The following is an 18762-nucleotide window of genomic DNA, read 5'->3' on the forward strand; positions in this document are numbered from 1 at the left end:
TGTATATACTGCCATCCCTGTCTGCTATATATTGGTAGTATTCATCCACTGGTCCAATTCTGGAGAACAGACCTCTCGGTTAAGTGCAGAAGCCTCTTCTTTGGAATTGTAGTTTTTACTAGAATTATGCAAGACATAAACTTATCAGTTTTATTGATTATGTGCAAATGTAACTTATGGGACGACTTGTGTTCTCAGTCTCCTGTCTGGTATTGCAGGGTTACTGTGGAACTTATCATCCAATGACCAACTGAAGAACGCGCTGGTCCGGGAAGCCCTGCGCCCGCTGACCACCAGCATCATCATCCCCTGCTCCGGCTGGAGGGAAGGAGAGTACTCCAAGCACGAGATCTTGTCTGACACCGACATATTCTACAATGCGACCGGCTGCCTGAGGTAAGGAATCCTCTTACCAGACTTGGTGAACTCATTTCAAGTTATAATTCTCAGCCTGCGGGTATCGGGTTTCTACACTGCAATCAGGCAACAACACTTAATTATACGCAAACGTTGAAAATGACGTTACTCCCATGTCTGAGAGGTGCGAGGGGTACTCACATAGTAGAGCATAAAATCATCTGCTTTTCACTAGAGATGAGCGGGCTCGGATTATCGCAATCCGAGCCCACCCGCACAGTGCGGATCCGACGGTGATCCGAGCACTGTTCGGGTATTTCCGGCGGGGAGAAACACTGAAAGCGAGGCTGCGCTCCAAATCCCGCCGTCGGATTCTCGCGAGACTCGGATTGTATAAATTCCCCGCTTGCCGTCGCCATCTTCAGTCGGGCTCAGATCAGGGAAGAGGGAGGTTGGGTTTTGCCCTCCATCCTTACACAAACTCACTGTTTGCAGCACAAGAATCCAACACCTTTCTCACAATACCGTAACTACACACAAAGGATCATTTAAGGCAGGAGATATATTTAGTGTCTTTGTTATATCTTAAGCAGAAATAAGTATATTTTCCATTTTATCAACTAATTAAATGGCAGTGCAAAATTTCAGCACCTGATGCGTGCCTGTGTACCAATCAAAGGGGTGGATTTGTGTTAGGATGATTATAGGCAATGCCAGTTCTGCCAACTATAAGCAGCAATTCCAAATATGTCTTTAAATGCAGAAATCAGTTGTATTTGCAAACTTTTTGCATTCCCTCTAAATTGTTACTGGTGCGTTGATGTTCAATGTCCCTACAGATAGGGCATTCCGGCAGGTGATATCTTGATGCCTTTCGGGGATTGTGGTCACTGGTAGATTTTACATAGAGCACAGTTTTTAAGAGTTGAAACTGAATGTTAAAAGTGAAAAGCCAGGGCTTTTGGAGGATGATAAAGTGGCTGGGGCTTTTTTTTTGGGGGGGGGGGGGGGGGGGAAGGAAAATCTGTGATTAGAATATGAATAGAACTCAAACAGTGGGAAGAGAAAGGAGATTACAGCGGAATTGCTTTCACCATATACAAGAGCTGTACTCCCTCCTCCGCAAACAGCAAACGATACCACTGTTAGACAGGATACAAGGCATCTCTCACTAAATCACTTTCCCTTAACAGCCATTTCTAAATAATACAAATTATATATATTTTTCTTTCCCCCGGTATTTTACCTGTAAAAGTTCTACACGGTAACTATGCTATGGAGAACTGATGGTCATTGCCAAATGTCTGCACAATATTGTGAGGTGTTCAGAATAGACTGGAAATGAGTGGAAATGATTTTTATTGAATGTTATTGAGTTTAATAATAGCGTAGGAGTGAAAAAAACAAACAAACTGGTTTTTAGCACTTTTTATGCTTTTTAAAAAAAAAATCAGAACCCAAAACCCTAAATCAGAACCAAAACCTTTCGTCGGGTGTTTTGGCAAAACAAATCAGAACCCAAAACCTCAAGCTAATCAGAACCCAAAACCCAAAACACTAAAAGTGGCCGGTGCACACCCCTACTTTTCACGCACGTGCAGGGTTGTAGGAACCGGGGGGGCCCCTCTATGATTTCGGTTGGGTGGGCAAAGACTGTGTTTTGCCCCCCCCCCATGTACTTCTACACAAAAGCCTTCTGATAGATGTTAGATTGTCTTAGTATAACTACCAAATGTTCTGTAATATAGATTCCCTTAGTATAGATTTCTTACAGATTTGATTGATTTGTTTATTTAAAAACTCTAACTCTAATTGTTCCATTCATAAACATTTAATAAATAACCTACTGTATGTATAGAGAATTTTGGATAGGACGGCCTGAGCACTTGGGGTTCTCAATTACTAATTTAGGGCATATTCATGACCAGTAGCCCAACCCAGCTTGTATTAGGGTGTGTTTAGTGACCCTGCTCTGTGGTCTCACATTTAGGGAGGGATGCACGATGGCAACAGCACACAAACAATGAGTAATATGGACGGATTAAACTCTATTCTTCCAGTATAAAGAGGGCCTGAATCATGTTTACTTGCTGAAGTTTCGGCTGAGATGCCACATCTCCTGGTTATTCTTGTAAATCAAGTTGCCACGTTTGGCATTTGCTATTGTGTGGCTACAATCGGGCTTTCAGGCACACACAATTAAAGAAATTCTCCGATTAACGAGGCCTGAATTCATTGTACGTGAGGAAAGGCTCACTAGGATTGTTATACAACACACAGAGGAGGAACGTTCACGTGGCATTACAGAGCCATGAACTGCTTGCAGACTAGAGAAAATAATATTTAAAATATTTAATCAAATGAAAACGCTATTATCAATGTCCACACATGCCTTGTATAAAGATTGGAATATATATGAAGATACTTTAAATAAGAAATAGTCCCTCTTTGTAAATCAAATTTCACTAGCTGTCCTTACTCTCCTTGGGTCCTATATTTTGTATTGATCTTTATCCCAAAACCATAACCATATTAACATATTTTTTACTGTATCATTTTGAGTTTTATTAATCTGACTTTTGGATTTATGTAGTTAGCATTGCCAACAACACTCTGAACTAAGAGAGTCAGGTGGATGCAGTCATTTTGCGCCTCAGTGGTTCTTAGCGAAGTGATTCTCAGTGATGTCACTGGTTCCTGGTGACTGGATAGGCTGCACTCTCAGTGATGTCACTGGCTCCTAGTGACTGGATAGGCTGCACTCTCAGTGATGTCACTGGTTCCTAGTGACTGGATAGGCTGCACTCTTAGTGATGTCACTGGTTCCTAGTGACTGGATAGGCTCAGAGCCGTAACTTAGAATTCTAGTGCCTGGGGCGAGAAAGACAAATGTCGCCCCCCTAGCCCTCAATTTTAACCAAACATAAATAAAATATTCATAAATTGCGCGCCCCTTCAGCATTGCGCCCTGGGCGGTCGCCCCTGTCACACAGCCCTAGTTACGGCCCTGGATATGCTGCACTCTCAGTGATGTCACTGGTTCCTAGTGACTGGATAGGCTGCATTCTCAGTGATGTCACTGGTTCCTAGTGACTGGATTGGCTGCATTCTCAGTGATGTCACTGGTTCCTAGTGAATGAATAGGCTGCATTCTCATTGATATCACTGGTTCCTAGTGACTGGATACGCTGCATTCTCAGTGATATCCCTGTCTCCTAGTGACTGGATAGGCTGCACTCTCAGTGATGTCACTGTCTCCTAGTGAATGGATAGGCTGCACTCTCAGTGATGTCACTGGTTCCTAGTGACTGGATAGGCTGCATTCTCAGTGATGTCACTGGTTCCTTGTGAATGGATAGGCTGCACTCTCAGTGATGTCACTGGTTCCTAGTGACTGGATAGGCTGCATTCTCAGTGATGTCACTGGTTCCTAGTGAATGGATAGGCTGCATTCTCAGTGATGTCACTGGTTCCTAGTGAATGGATAGGCTACACTCTCAGTGATGTCACTGGTTCCTAGTGAATGGATAGGCTGCAGTCTCGGTTATGTCTCTGGTTCCTAGTGACTGGATAGGCTGCACTCTCAGTGATGTCACTGGTTCCTAGTGACTGGATAGGCTGCACTCTCAGTGATGTCACTGGTTCCTAGTGAATGGATAGGCTGCATTCTCATTGATGTCACTGGTTCCTAGTGACTGGATACGCTGCATTCTCAGTGATATCACTGTCTCCTAGTGACTGGATAGGCTGCACTCTCAGTGATGTCACTGGTTCCTAGTGAATGGATAGGCTGCACTCTCAGTGATGTCACTGGTTCCTAGTGACTGGATAGGCTGCATTCTCAGTGATGTGACTGGTTCCTAGTGAAGGGATAGGCTGTACTCTCAGTGATGTCACTGGTTCCTAGTGACTGGATAGGCTGCATTCTCAGTGATGTCACTGGTTCCTAGTGAATGGATAGGCTGCACTCTCAGTGATGTCACTGGTTCCTAGTGAATGGATAGGCTGCACTCTCAGTGATGTCACTGGTTCCTAGTGACTGGATAGGCTGCATTCTCAGTGATGTCACTGGTTCCTAGTGAATGGATAGGCTGCACTCTCAGTGATATCACTGGTTCCTAGTGAATGGATAGGCTGCACTCTCAGTGATGTCACTGGTTCCTAGTGAATGGATAGGCTGCACTCTCAGTGATGTCGCTGGTTCCTAGTGAATGGATAGGCTGCATTCTCAGTGATGTCGCTGGTTCCTAGTGACTGGATAGGCTGCATTCTCAGTGATGTCACTGGTTCCTAGTGACTGGATGGGCTGCATTCTCAGTGATGTCACTGGTTCCTAATTAAGGGATATCCTGCACTCTCAGTGATGTCACTGGTTCCTAATTAAGGGATATCCTGCACTCTCAGTGATGTCACTGGTTTTCTAGTGAATGGATAGGCTGCACTCTCAGTGATGTCACTGGATCCTAGTGACTGGATAGGCTGCAGTCTCAGTGATGTCACTGGTTCCTAGTGACTGGATAGGCTGCATTCTTATAAATAATTGTGTAGTCTATTGTCTGCTGTACGTAGACCATCTCTGACCTGTGTTACCATTGTTTAGTACAATAATCTCAAATAATTGTTTTTGGCCATGTAAAATGTTTGGAATCTTCCACCTTGTTTTGTTCTTTGTGTTAAAGAATAGTGAAATATTTTAAAGAGGACATTTTATATCAAAGATAGAATATGGAAAATAGAAGATCTAACAAAGCAGGAAGACTGGATTCTTTACAGAAGAAGGAGAAATGGAGAAGTTTAATCACACCCGCAAGAAAACATTTGTACAACACTAAAATTGAGTCGTCCCCTGACCCTAAACAATGCTGGAACATGATAAAAGAACTAGACACCCCCTTAAGGGCCAAGCCATGCATAAAATCTCCAATAATAAGAATGTGCTCCGTGACCCACAATAACCAGACAAAGGTTACATAAATATTTCCTGCCGTTTCCTAGCATTACTACTACAGCCCGTCCAGGGCAATCAGACTCAGATAAAGAAAGTAAAAACATAGAACGTCCTCTCTTCTATTATCGAGTGAAATAAATCACAGGGTACGAGCAACTTCCAGGGGAATTTTATTAGAGATACAATTGAACTTCTATCACCAAAGGTTTTCCTTTTATCTGGGAAATAGCAAAAACAGTCCCCATATTTAAAGGAGGGGACTCAAACGATCCTTCAAACTACAGACGAATAACGATCTTGCTTGTCCTCTCTAAATTACTTTAACGGACGGTGCTTGGCCAACCGTTACTTGGACAGACACTCTAAGCTGACCAAGAGCCGACTTGGCTTCGGGGAATGTTATTGGACCTACACAACACGTATGGACTTTGTTGACGGCGACCATGAACAAGGAAGAGTCCAAAGGCTGCGTGTTTGTTGGCGTGTCCAAAGCCTTTGATTTGGTAGACCATCATTTACTCTTATAATAGCCTTGGTGTCGGCTAGGTCATTGCTTTGGTTGGTATAATTTTTGAACAAAAGACTACAACAAGCAGCAAAAGAAAAGATTAACTATCTGAAGTATGTTATATGACGAGGTGTCCCTCAAGGCTCAATCGTAGGGTCTTTACTGGTTTTCACAGGTATTGACTTTGCAAATAAATTAATAATACTAGAGGCGGAAGTAACAAGCTGTAGGCGCCGGTGCAGGGAGGCGGAGAGGAGGGAACCGGGGCCCCCGACCCTCTGCGTCTGCGATGCAGCGGGCCCATTATCTCCATGGGCCCCGGTACACTGCACCTGTCACACCAATGCTAGTTCCGCCACTGAATAATACTCAGGCTGCATGCAGGTAACGCAATGCTAGCAGCATCTGCCAAATCTCAAAATGAAATGATGGTTACATTAAAGACGGACTGAGATGCCCCACACTATCGGTTTTCCAGCTCAAAATTAGTGATTAAATGTGTGCCAAAAAGAGTTATTTTTTTTTTCGTTTGTTTTATTTTTTTGTAGTAAAATAAAACACAAAGCAAAACAAATGACAACGAAAGAAACAAATCAGAGATAAGGACATTTTATTTGTACAAATAGTTAAAGTGGAAAAAAATTTAACCAGAGAGTTAACACCTTAAACCCAAAGCATTCAAAGGGTTAGCGCAGCTAGCCCACACTTCTCTTCTTAAAGGTTATGGACTAGTTTGAGTTACAAGGACAAACTTATTACATTTTAGATTTAAATGTAAAAAAAAAAAAAAAAGTACAGGGTTTTGGATATGAAAAAAACATATGACACTCAAAATAATGCAAGAACAGGTAGGAACAACAGAAGGAATCAAAATTACAGAAAATAGAACACTATTGTGGTATATTCTGTGTGCCGGGAGAACGACAGGAGTGGAACAGTGTTCAATTCGATTTGATATTCATATTTTATATTTATTTATTTTAAATTTTCATCATATTTATATTTTTTGGGTACATAATTACACATTGTAAGAAATAAAATGATAGTCATGTATTTTTTTTATAAAGAATAAATAGGTATCTATGATAAACATGGGGGGGAGGGTTGGGAGGTGTAGGGAATAGGAGGGGGTACAGCTTTCAAGTTGATTGATCCCCAAAAGACTAACACCAGAGGAATGTTTTAAAGGGCTTTTTATGATCCACATTCTCCTTGCTCAGCCCTCTTATCCTAGGGAAATCTAAGGAGGTGGCAGGTTTATCTCAGAAGATCTGTGGCTTGGGGAAGTCAGCCAGCTTGGGAGACACTTGCCAGAAACTTTTCCTTTCCACAGAACATAGGACATGTTCATAGCTGGGTATATCCCCTAAGGGAAGATGTCAATTAAATCAGATTAACTCCTTCCCTGCCTGCCATTAATGAGTTTACATGTCAGAAACCAATTTATCATTGGTGGGAAAACAAATATTTATATCATTTATATACATTCATATTTATATTTTTTTGTTGATTAATTCGTGGTTACGCCCACACCACGACATCTGTCTCCAAGATAATAAATGGGCTGGTGGGCGGGAACATGAATTTCCCCTCTGTTCGTTAAAGTTGCGTATATCGTTTAAGGCAGACCTGGCCAGCCAATGGCTCTCCAGGTGTTCTGAAACCACAAGTCCCAGTATCCTTTGCCAGTAGAAAGGCAGCTGCTAACTGCTAGGGCATGCTGGGACTTGTAGTTTCAGAACATCTGGGGAGCCTCAGGTTGGCCGGGCCTAGTTTAAGGTTTCATTTAGCCAGAAAGCTGACACCAGATATGTCACCAATACACTAGTGACCTCATGCTAAGTAGCACGGTGGTTTAGTGGTTAGCACTTCTGCCTCACAGTTCTGGGGTCATAAGTTCAATTCCCGACCATGACCTTATCTGTGAGGAGTTTGTATGTTCTCCCTGTGTTTGCGTGGGTTTCCTCCAGGTGCTCTGGTTTCCTCCCACACTCCAAAAACATACTGGTAGGTTAATTGGCTGCTATCAAATTGACCCTAGTCTCTGTGTGTATGTTAGGGAATTTAGACAATATGACAATATGATAGGATTTCGTGGTCATATTTGAAAAAAAATTTTTTGCTACTTTCATTCGTTCGAGAAGGAATATTATTTCTGCTGTATTACATTAATAGAGAATGGGGTTTTCAGTATAAAAACAAATGTTAGCAAGCTTTTCTCGTGCTTTTAACCTGGTCGCGTTTAATCATATGTGGTCGTATGAATGCCTGAGGTAAACCTGGCTGAGAAGCAGAGCTGGATGCGATGCTCGCCACTCAGCAATACACTTTTTACGGACGGCTTTTTTTTTAGCCTATATTACGCCCAACGCGCATCCAACCCCGCCACCAGGCCCTAGAGGATCAGCCTGCATACATTTAGAATAAATGTTTGAAAATAAACATTTTTACCATAGATGCTATTACTACAAGGAGGCCCCTATCCTTTATGAAGAATTACACACCATGGGCCTAATACTGAGTGCACTGTGCAGTCTGTGTCTACACACATAACCTTCGCTGCACCTTTTCTGTTGAATAGGATAATTATCCTGTGTCTTTCAGAGCAGCACAATAAAATCAGTAAAGCATTAATCATTCACGAGTTGTACGGAAAGTTGCTGTCACTGCGCCAGGGGTGGGGTCTCGTGTGACTCTGTCGCTGGGTTGAAGCTCCTGATCTATAACCCTGCATTTGTAAAATATGTGAATCTACTGCCAGCACTTATGTACTCAATTTTGGACAATAGAGAGAGAGGGGGCTACTGGTTAAACTAATTTAGTTTTTAAAATTCACTTATGCGTTTTAAACTAGGGGGTAAATTTATCGAGCTGAAGGTTTGAACAAGTGGAGCTGTTGCCCATGGCTACCAATCAGATTCTAGCTGTCATTTTGTAGAATGTACTAAATAAATGAGAACTAGAATCTGATTGGTTGTTATAGGCAACATCTCCACTTTTTCAAACCCGCAGCTTGATAAATTTACCCCTAGGAGAGAGAATATTTAAATGTAGATGTATTATTTATAGATGTATTATTTTCTTTATATAAAGATTTTTCAATGTTTGGATACATGTTTAAATGCGTTTCTTGTCACAACGTTTTGACCGTTTCCATAACTCTGCTCGTGCAAAGTTTAGCAAGAGGCAGAAACTTATAAAGGCTTCATACTGGTTAGGTCTCTTATTCCTAACTGATTTGACTTTTGCTGATTGCAGTAAGTGAAAAAGAATGTGCAGCTGTCAATGTTAATGGTGCACACTGCCACCTGTTGTCTGTAGCTGGTATTGCAGTGGATCCTCGCACTCACTCTGGCTAGATCCTCCTGCTCGCTTATTTTGGATCTAGACTGCTGGGTAGTCTAGTGCACTAGGATTAACGGAGAAGAGTCGCAGGGTTGATGATAGTGTTAACCCTTATTTATAGGTCACAGGTTAACATCAGGTATAGTCATTGCACAGGAACAGAGCAGGATCGTTGGTAATAAAGATTTTTATTTATTATTATCTGTAGCTCTTACAACAGCTGTTACACAAACCATTAAGATGTTCTATATCTCTCTTGGGGCTTTTGCATTGTAAATACATTTTTATAAACACATGTTGGAAGGGGGTTAAACCAGGCAAATTTATCTTAGATCATCACAGGGAATCAGGGGCCATGAGTTTTACTATATATTGCTTTCAGTGACAGAGGGGCTCAGCCCCCCTGTCCAATCTGGCTCCACTAAGTCAGGCCTGGGACATTTAGGGACTCATTCATTAAGGAAAGTTAAGCAAAAATAAGTAAGGCAAAACCATGTTGGATGGGAGGGGGAGTTAAATTTAAAATGTGATGGCAGATTTATGTTTGGGGTAGGGCATATCCTAGATCAACTTTTAAATTTCAGTGTACAAATAATCTGTCAAGCATTTGTGTGCTAGATGAAAAACAGCCAGTATTTTCCTGCAAAATAATAAACTAATTTGCACCCCTTGCATTGCAGCATGGTTTTGACCAGAAAACTTGAGTAAGGAAACTTACTAAATTTTTTGCTTATCTTTCCTTAATGAATCAGGCCCTTTAATGTTTACATTTCCCACCCAAACTAATTTTCAAAGCTTGGTCCTTGAAATTTAGTGGCAAATATAAGCCAGATTCATCTCCAGACTCTTGTACTGCAGTCCTATACCAACCACAGCCAGACTTTTCATAGCTCGGTGTTGGTGTTCTGCTTTGTAGTACCCCCGAAGGTAGCCAACCATCAAGAGTCTTTACGCAATGGAGCTCCAGGTGCTGCTTGCTTGGGTACCGGACCACACCACTTCTGTGAGATTAGCATGTCTTTCTACCCCTCTTTGGTTTAATACTATGAGCTACGGTACTATTTGAGTTGCCAACTAGAGTCCCTGGCACGGTTCTCCTGGCAGGATGTTTGCATACCAAGATACCTGTTAAATCTTGCACGTTAAGAATTTACAGTAAATTCATTATTAATTGCCAATCCGCACTAGGTTGCGGGCAGATTTCTGGAACATATTTATTTATTCACATAGGTGTCTGCCAGCCTGAGGAGATCTTGATCAGATTCACTCTATAATCTAGAAAATCTTTACAGAAAATTGTGATAATTATAAGGTTGTTAGACGCTTTTATGGCATTCGTGGACCATATAAGTCATGTCTCCAGGTTCCTTGTAGGTGTGATAGATGTGGAGGAGAAGCGGACCATATCTGACCGCTCAGCTCACATCCTCATTACCTAACCTTACCTACTTCATCCACGGACATGGCACCAAAGCTTCCTACTCTTCAATATCTGAATCTGCTACTTGTTTTTTTGTTTACTCTCCCCTACCCGCCCCCTTTGTCACTTATGTGGCCTCCTTATTCGTGTTCACCCTTGTCTCTTGTCTGCCCTCCAAAAACCTCTCTCCCTTCAATTATGTCTGCTTCCTCATGCCTGCTACCCCAATAGTATAATTGCTTTGTACAGTACACATCACAGACAGCCCATACAGTATGTACAATACAGCTCGTCCTTGTATTACAGCCATAGCATAATATTTAAACTAAAATAAACTTTCTTTGTATGTAGCACAATATATGTAGAATGAAATGAGCATTATTAAGAGAGCACACTCCTGATTAATGCGTCTGGATATTGGTCTTTTCCATACGATGGCTGCCTCCACTGGAGGCCAATTACCAAGCTCACACGGCCGAGGCATAGTGTGGAATGGTCTTCGGTGCTGCCACGTTCCTCGATTTGCCACAGTCTCAGGGAGGGGCTGGAGGGCGTGGAAGGTAAGCAGTAGGCATAGCGGTGAGCCGAGTTTTGGGGAGCAGTGCTAAAATGAGGTTTAAATTTGTCGAGTGAGATCATAATAATAATATTAATATAATAGAAAGCTTTACACAAACGAGAGAATAATGTAATAAAGACAGTCCCGATGTCCCCTGACTCTTATGATTATTTCACCGTATTTTACCAGAAAAACAGAAAATATTCCATTAAAGAAAGGAGTGGTACTAACTAACTTTCCTTAGCAACGTTTGTTGGAGGGCGCAGCTATGCCTGGTCCTGGGATGAAGGCCGGGGCCTTTTCTGAGCACCGACATGTTCGGTGCCAATGTGCATGCACCAGACGTTTTTAGATTTTTGATTTTATTTGTCTGTGCCCGCAAATAGGACATGAGAGGAATGCTGTTTCTTGGTGCATGGCGCTCGTCAATTAACGTGCTGTCATTTCACCATCTCAGTATATAAAATGTGTCATCTTATGTCTATCACTAGCAGTAACAGATAGGACTCTAAGCAGGAATTGTAGAGTTAATCACCTCTCCATGGTGACCGACTTCACAACTGGATGCAAATTCCACTTCAGCACTTTCAGTATCAAAACAGCTCTCGTGTTGTTGGAACAAGATTGTGTTGATTCCCCTGCTGTGTCCGTTGGTCGTTTCGAGTGACAGCATTTATCCACTTTGTTTTGTTTATAATGCGTTAGATTTGAAATACATGTGTTTGAAATGCATCGTCAGTTCTGTCTTTGCGCTCTTAAAGCAAACTACAGAATTATTATCTCAGTCCTTAAATGCAGAGTTTATATACCACGTTGTTGTTGTGTAGCGGAAAATTCTGAATCTGTTGTGTGGTCTGAAGCTCGGCTAAGACTGTTGGCATGGACATTGGCAAGGATGAGTGGAGCAAGATGGCGTAGATTAATAGAGAAGTCAAACCCAACGATGGCAGGGGCTAGGGAGTTAAATGGAAAACTCAAGACTGGTTGAAGTGCTGCAGAACTCTCCTACCTCCCAGCAACTTGATATTTGGAATTGGGATTCTGTTAGCAACAAGAGATTCTAATGATTAATTCCATATTTATATTGAGTATTTTGAGCTAGCCCCCAACCAACTTGTGTTGCCTTTGATACCATCCTCTGCGTTCAGGTCCTGGCCGGGCAGGGGGGCTTCTGCCCCTCGGTTCAGTCCCATAGTGGACTACCTTGGGATGGGTCAGTGGGCTACCTGCATTTGTTTAACTCTAAATATGTTCCTAACAGGCTGCTGACACGAGTCTCGTCCCCGGGCTAAAATTTGCCAGCCAGCCCCTGCCAGCTTTGTTGGGGGCCCATATGTATCACCACAACAGCATGATAAGCAATCAGCACCTATTAGGTTCATATGACAGCTCCACCTCCTGTTCTCATTCAATCATTTCTAGCCAACGACGTTCGGCTGCCCGAAGAGACGCGATGGACATGAGCCGGTGCCGTCATAGATCTAACGGGACGATTCAATCCTTCGGGATATCCTGTCAGAACCTCGCGTGATCAGGCTGTTGCGAGATGTTTGGTACCTCCACAGAGGTGTGAGCAAAAATCAGCATTGTTTTAGGTACTGTAATACCTGCAAGTGTGCAAAGACCCATGTTGCAGACCTTTCTAAGCACCAAGAAGCATGCTTATCTCACAAATCAGAGATTGGTCCCTCCCAGACATGCAAAAACCTTGGGTAGATATGAAGAGAACTCTTTGCACTGGATCTTCCTTACCTGATCTAATTTGGCTCCCTAGTCCATTGAGACCTCATCTGTCCAACCAACAGACCTCTATTATTGATGCACTCAAGGTTTGGGGTAGAACCATAGGTACATCTGCAGATTTTACCTCTCCGGCCAACAATATTTCTTTCCTCACCATCTCCGCTCTACTCGCAGATTTTGACATCTCCAGTTGGGTCCAGTCTGGGCTGTCCTCCCTTGCACTCCTGTTTGGCCCCGTGGGCCTCCGCTCCTTTGTGCAGTTGCAGGACATCTACGTCATGTCGCATAAAGATTTCTACACATACCTGCGGCTCCTGCATTGGATCGGGGACCTACGTTGTAAGAACTGTACGATTGCCCCACCCACGCCTCTTCTTTTCACCAAATTAATGGGAATAATAACGGTGATATCACATTTTGGTACCAGCATCTCCTTGGGTTGCCAGAAGTCTCTAAACATGTTTCCCAAACGAGGTTGGAGGTGGACCTTATCTCCCTCTCCCCAGCTCAATGGGAAATTATTTGCAGCAACTTATCTACAGTATCAAAATGTACTAATCATGTAGAAATGTTGCTAAAGCTACTGTATCGTACCCCAGCTCACCTCCAAAAGATTTGGCCTGATCATTCCAAATTTTGTTGGTGAGGATGTGGAGCCGTGGGACATCTACTACATGTATTCTGATCATGCCCTGTGTTCCAACCTCTCTGGCAAGAGATTTTCGAACTAGCCCGGAAGGTGACCTCCATATCATTGCCCCCAACTCCTCTTGCGGCTCTCCTACATCTATACCCTGACTAATTGCCTAAGCATCATAGATATGTATGGGGTCGAGAACCCATGCCGAATTGACTTTGTCCCCAAGATTGCAGGCCACTCACTTATTGGAAGAGGAATTTTGAGCCTAGGTACAGAAACTTCTTGGGTCCCCTTCCAGAGCCGCCGTAGGGGGTGCGACCACACCAGGTTGGTGGCTTCACCTGCTACAGGCAGATTATGGACCCCAGGCAGATGTGAGCCCTGTTACTTTGTACCTGCTCCCCCTCTCCCCTTTCGCTCCCCCCCCCCTATTTACCCCACTTCAGAGGTGGCAGTAACCATAGCAATACTGGACCATGTGTGACGAGAAGGAGGTCCCATTGATGAATACATTTGACCAGGCAGCGGAATGTTGTTGGGAATATAAGAAGTGATGTAACTCTCAGGATCAGTCTCAGACAGGTGAGTGAATGAGTAACAGCTGAGTCGGAATTTATTTTATGACCTGAACATTCCAGTCTATACATTTCCCACATAATATAAGCTGGTTAGAGCGATGCAGTGATAGATATGTCAGGAGCTTCAGGCTCTGGTTACGTAATGCTGAACCAGACTGATACCTTAATCTTTTTTTACATATTGCTGATTTGCCCATTTTTGCTATAAAATTAGCAGACGGTGTGTCAGGCAGGCGTGTGGAACACTCTGTTCTCAAGGAAATACCCGGGTCTACACAGGGTATGCAATGAAAGACGTCATGTGGGCAGCATGGTCCCTTAGTGGTTAGCACTTCTGCCTTACAGCACTGGGTCATGGCCTTATCTGTGTGGAGTTTGTATGTTCTCCCCGTGTTTGCGTGGGTTTGCTCCGGGTGCTCCGGTTTCCTCCCACACTCCAAAAACATACTGGTAGGTTAATTGGCTGGTAACAAATTGATCCTACTCTGTGTGTGTGTGTGTGAGTGTATATGTTAGGGAATTTAGACTGTAAGCCCCAATGGGGCAGGGACTGATGTGAATGAGTTCTCTGTACAGCGCTGCGGAATTAGTGGCGCTATATAAATAAATGGTGACGATGATCGCTGGTAGGCCAGCAAGTGCATGGCGTTTATTCGTAGATAAATGCTAAGTCATATAAAGAAATGTACTATTACTGAAGCAAGAAGACAGACTGACAGTGAAAATTTTACGCTTAGCGATGAAGAACTTGAAGCATTGATTAGCGTAATGTACTCACGAGGAGCTAATGATCTACCTGTTCATAGCTTATGGACTGATAACTGGGTTGGTAAAAAAAAAGCAGTGTCAGGGAATCGTCTCTGTGAAATATTGCGCGTCCTTTATTTCGATGAAAGGTCTATTCGCTCCGAACGTTTACAGACTGACAAATTTTCCATATTTTCAACAGTATGGAATAAGTTTATTAAAAACTGTTTTGCATGTTATAAGATACATCACTGTTGATGTGGTTATTTCCTGCTCAATTTATAGCTTCAAAATCCGATGAGTACGGTGAAAATTACCGGCTAGCGGTAGACAAAGAAAGTAAATATTTAATAAACGACTTTCCTAACACTGGGAAAGATGATTCACGTCCAATGGATGAGCGAGCGTCGACCATGTATCGCGACACCGTTTGGCAACCAAGGTCGAAATATAACTCCTGATTAATTATCTCACATCTGTCACACTTGCAAAAAACTTAAACAAGAACGGGACCCGTCTTTTAGGGACTATGAACAAAGTAAAAGGCACAAATAAAATCAATGAAATAATCACTACACTCTACAAAAGTATATAACAATGACATGACTGTCACTGTCTATCAGGGCAAAGCAAAGAAAAATATTTGTTATTCTGAGTACTCTTCATTCAGATGCTACAATCTGCGATAACCATCATCAGCGTCATCAACATTTATTTATATAGCGCCAACATATTCCGTAGCGCTTTACAATTACAATGCAAAACAAACACCTGAAAGTGTCACGTTATATAATGATACTAAGTACAGAGTTGACATTATTGATCGGATGGCACGGAAATATATACGCTTCGGACAAGCACTAGGCGATGGCCTATTCACTCTTTTCAAAACACTTGATTTAGCGGGAATAAACGCCTGGATGATATACAAGGACGTAACGTCAGAGAGTATTTCCAGCAGAGTTTTCCTGCGACGGCTGAAGAACTTGCAGGACCGAATACAAGGTCTAGAAAGGCGCTTCCTCCTTCACAGTCTGATCAAGAACCCGGTCAGGAACCTACACAGATGACTAAATATTGTCAAGGTACAGTGCAAAAAAAGTAACAGGATAGTGGGTCCATGTGTTACCTGCAAAAGGTCTGTGTGCGGCATTTGCACAAGTAAAATTGATATTGCAAGAATTGCACAGACATAAGACATAATAATATAATATTGCAGTATGTTATTTAATAAATATGTTTAATGATATGTTTTGCGTTATCATTTCATATAAACCAGTGCAAAAATTATTTTAGGCAAGTATTTTTGGGAGTCTATTTGACTCCATTTGGGCATCTAAGGGGGTCGTTGGTACCGGGCAGTTTAGTGTTAAAGTCGTATTGATTGTTTATCCTGACATTTCGATCTTATCACACATTCAACTCTTTATTTGTTTCCATAACAAAAATAACACCTTCAAATGAATCATAAAAAATGTGAACGAAGACAAAAAACTAATAAGAGACAAACAATTTTTATGGCGCCTGTAAAACGGTTTCTGTACCTTCCACTTAGGAAATATATATAGTACTTTTCTGTATCAAAATGTCGGTCTACAAATGAAACGTTTTTGAGCTTCTGGAACATAATCCGACTGAGACAGAGGTTGTTTAGTTCTGCACAGGGAGCCAATTAAGGGTACAATGTTTAGCTCTGTTGTCATCCGCAACCAGCATGGTACAAAGTTTTGCTGATAAGTAACAAATCTACATTCCTGTCACACATGAATACAGAAGGACAGACAGGGACGGACTTCTATGAAGGACCAGAAATGTCCAGATTTGTGGGTCTATATTTGCCCTCCAAGCATGAATTATTTTGCTGAATAACTTATTGCGTACCTGTCTTCGGTTAATTATTATTATTATTATTATTATTATTATAATTATTATTATATTATTATTATTAATCTTTATGGTGAGATGGTTAAGTGGAGGACTGGTGGGCTTTTCTAAACAGATAGGTAATTAAAACAGTGCGATACTCTGCAGAGGAGTTAGTAAACCGATAGTCTGCTAATTAATATTTCTAAAGTAATGCTCTGAAAAACAAATGGAGAGCTTTTCTCTTGTAAGTTTAGAGGTCATTAAGTTTGGTTCTCATGAGAAAACTAATTGACTTGTGCTGTGTGTGTGTTGCAACACATTTGAGGGCAATGGTGTATTAGTAATATGCAAATAATTTCATTCACAGTCATGGTATTCATTAGAGAGTTATACCTATGTATATTAACTCTCACCCCTAGCTGCCGAAATAGTTCTGTGAATGTGATATTCTGTGAAATCCGTGATGGGTGATTGTTTGTGCTACAGTCTAATCTGCAGTAGAGGAACCTTTGAAGTTTGCCTCAGGCAAGTTGAAGAGCTATAGGGGAACTTGACTGTGTTAATGGCGCTCTGTGCCTGGAATCTTATCACTATTCCTGGGAATATCTGTCTGCAGCGACCGAATTCCCCGACAGAGCGGGTGCTTGGAAAACAATCAGTAATGGATGGAATCGGTTCTAAATTCCAGCCAGATTTACAGGTCTCCAGACGGGTCATGTGGGAGGATTTCCTTGGATAGAGCAATTTTTGGGTGTTTATACATAACAAAAAATATGTTAAAATATGCACATTAAATAATGTAACAAAGTATAAGGTTGCCATTTATAGTCCTTTTACCACTGAGCCACCAACCACATTGTTGATGGAATTTGCAGCATGTTTTAAGACAAATATGAGTAAGAGATGTAGACTTGTTTGATAACAGTGAAAAGCAGGACAGCGCCCCACTACAGCCAGTAGGATGCTGCGCTAATCACACGAGCAGCGGTATCGCAGGAGATATTGGGCAATGGGCTTGGTATCACCATGTGGTATTTTGTTAATGGCGGTCATGAGATGCCCGCTATCCACGGCTGCCTGTGAATGTAGTCATCCAAACCTCACAAAACCAGGTGTAACTAGCTCGGCTCCTGTCCAATATGGCCGCCCTTGTGTCTCACATCAATAATTGTAGGCCCCACAGTCCTGCTATGCGGCGTCTATGTGCTCTGAGATTAGCGAGGGACGGACGTGGTTCATTACCCCCATTGTTAAGATTTGTGAACAGCAATACAAGGTTACCAGCAGGAAGCTGCAAACCAGACGAACGCATATAAATTCCATTTCATGGACATCGGGCAGATTTATCAAACTTCTAAAAAGGAAAAGTGGCTCTGGTTTGGGGAGGGGAGAGGGCTAAGGTCAGGCTCGCCTGGCTGTGGAGGTCTAGACGCTCTGGAGGGCTGGCACTTCCTAATTTGAAACTATGGTCATGTCAACTATCTCCCAGTTGACCCAACCCTGATTATAACGACTTATATTGGGAATCAGTGATCCAATGCTAATCATCACTGTTGTCGGGACGTCTTAATACGAGGGTTCCCCCACTGTTGATACAAACAATTAAGATTTGGACAAGTAGCAATAAAATGGTAGGTTATGTTGACATTGACCCATGCGCACCTATTTGGGGAACGAATAAATGAAAGGAATTGGAGACGGTGGAGGGGTCCCGACGGTGGTCCTGCTGTGGGGTAAAGGTCATTGGTCAATTGTGTGATGCAGATGTTCTCAAATCATTTGAACTGTTATTTATGGAATTCTCCATACCCCGAACAATGTTCTTCTCCTATCTCCAGTTGCGTCATGTCATAACCACGCAATTCAAGGGGGAATCACAGCACCTTCTATGGGAGTGCCCCCACATACAATCCTACTGGAGCAGGGTCACTCACTGTATTCAGAAAACTGGAATTGATTTTCCTCTCTGGTCAACGGCCACCTGTCTGTTTGGGCTCCACTTGAAGGGCAACTCTACAACGCTACGCCCTTGCCTCTTGAGAACAGCAGGT

The 18762-nt window shown here is 42.4% G+C and overlaps 1 protein-coding gene across 1 annotated transcript in view; it reads left to right on the forward strand.

Moving 5' to 3' along the window:
- PKP2 (plakophilin 2) overlaps nucleotides 1-18762 on the forward strand; it is a 78366-nt gene that overhangs the window by 40070 nt on the left and 19534 nt on the right. Inside the window, exon 6 of the mRNA XM_075210501.1 lies at nucleotides 219-396. Coding sequence (XP_075066602.1) covers nucleotides 219-396 — 178 coding nt within the window. The remainder of the gene's footprint in view (nucleotides 1-218; nucleotides 397-18762) is intronic.

The sequence above is a fragment of the Mixophyes fleayi genome, chromosome 4, assembly GCF_038048845.1.
Source record: "Mixophyes fleayi isolate aMixFle1 chromosome 4, aMixFle1.hap1, whole genome shotgun sequence".
Classification (NCBI taxonomy): Eukaryota; Metazoa; Chordata; class Amphibia; order Anura; family Limnodynastidae; genus Mixophyes; species Mixophyes fleayi.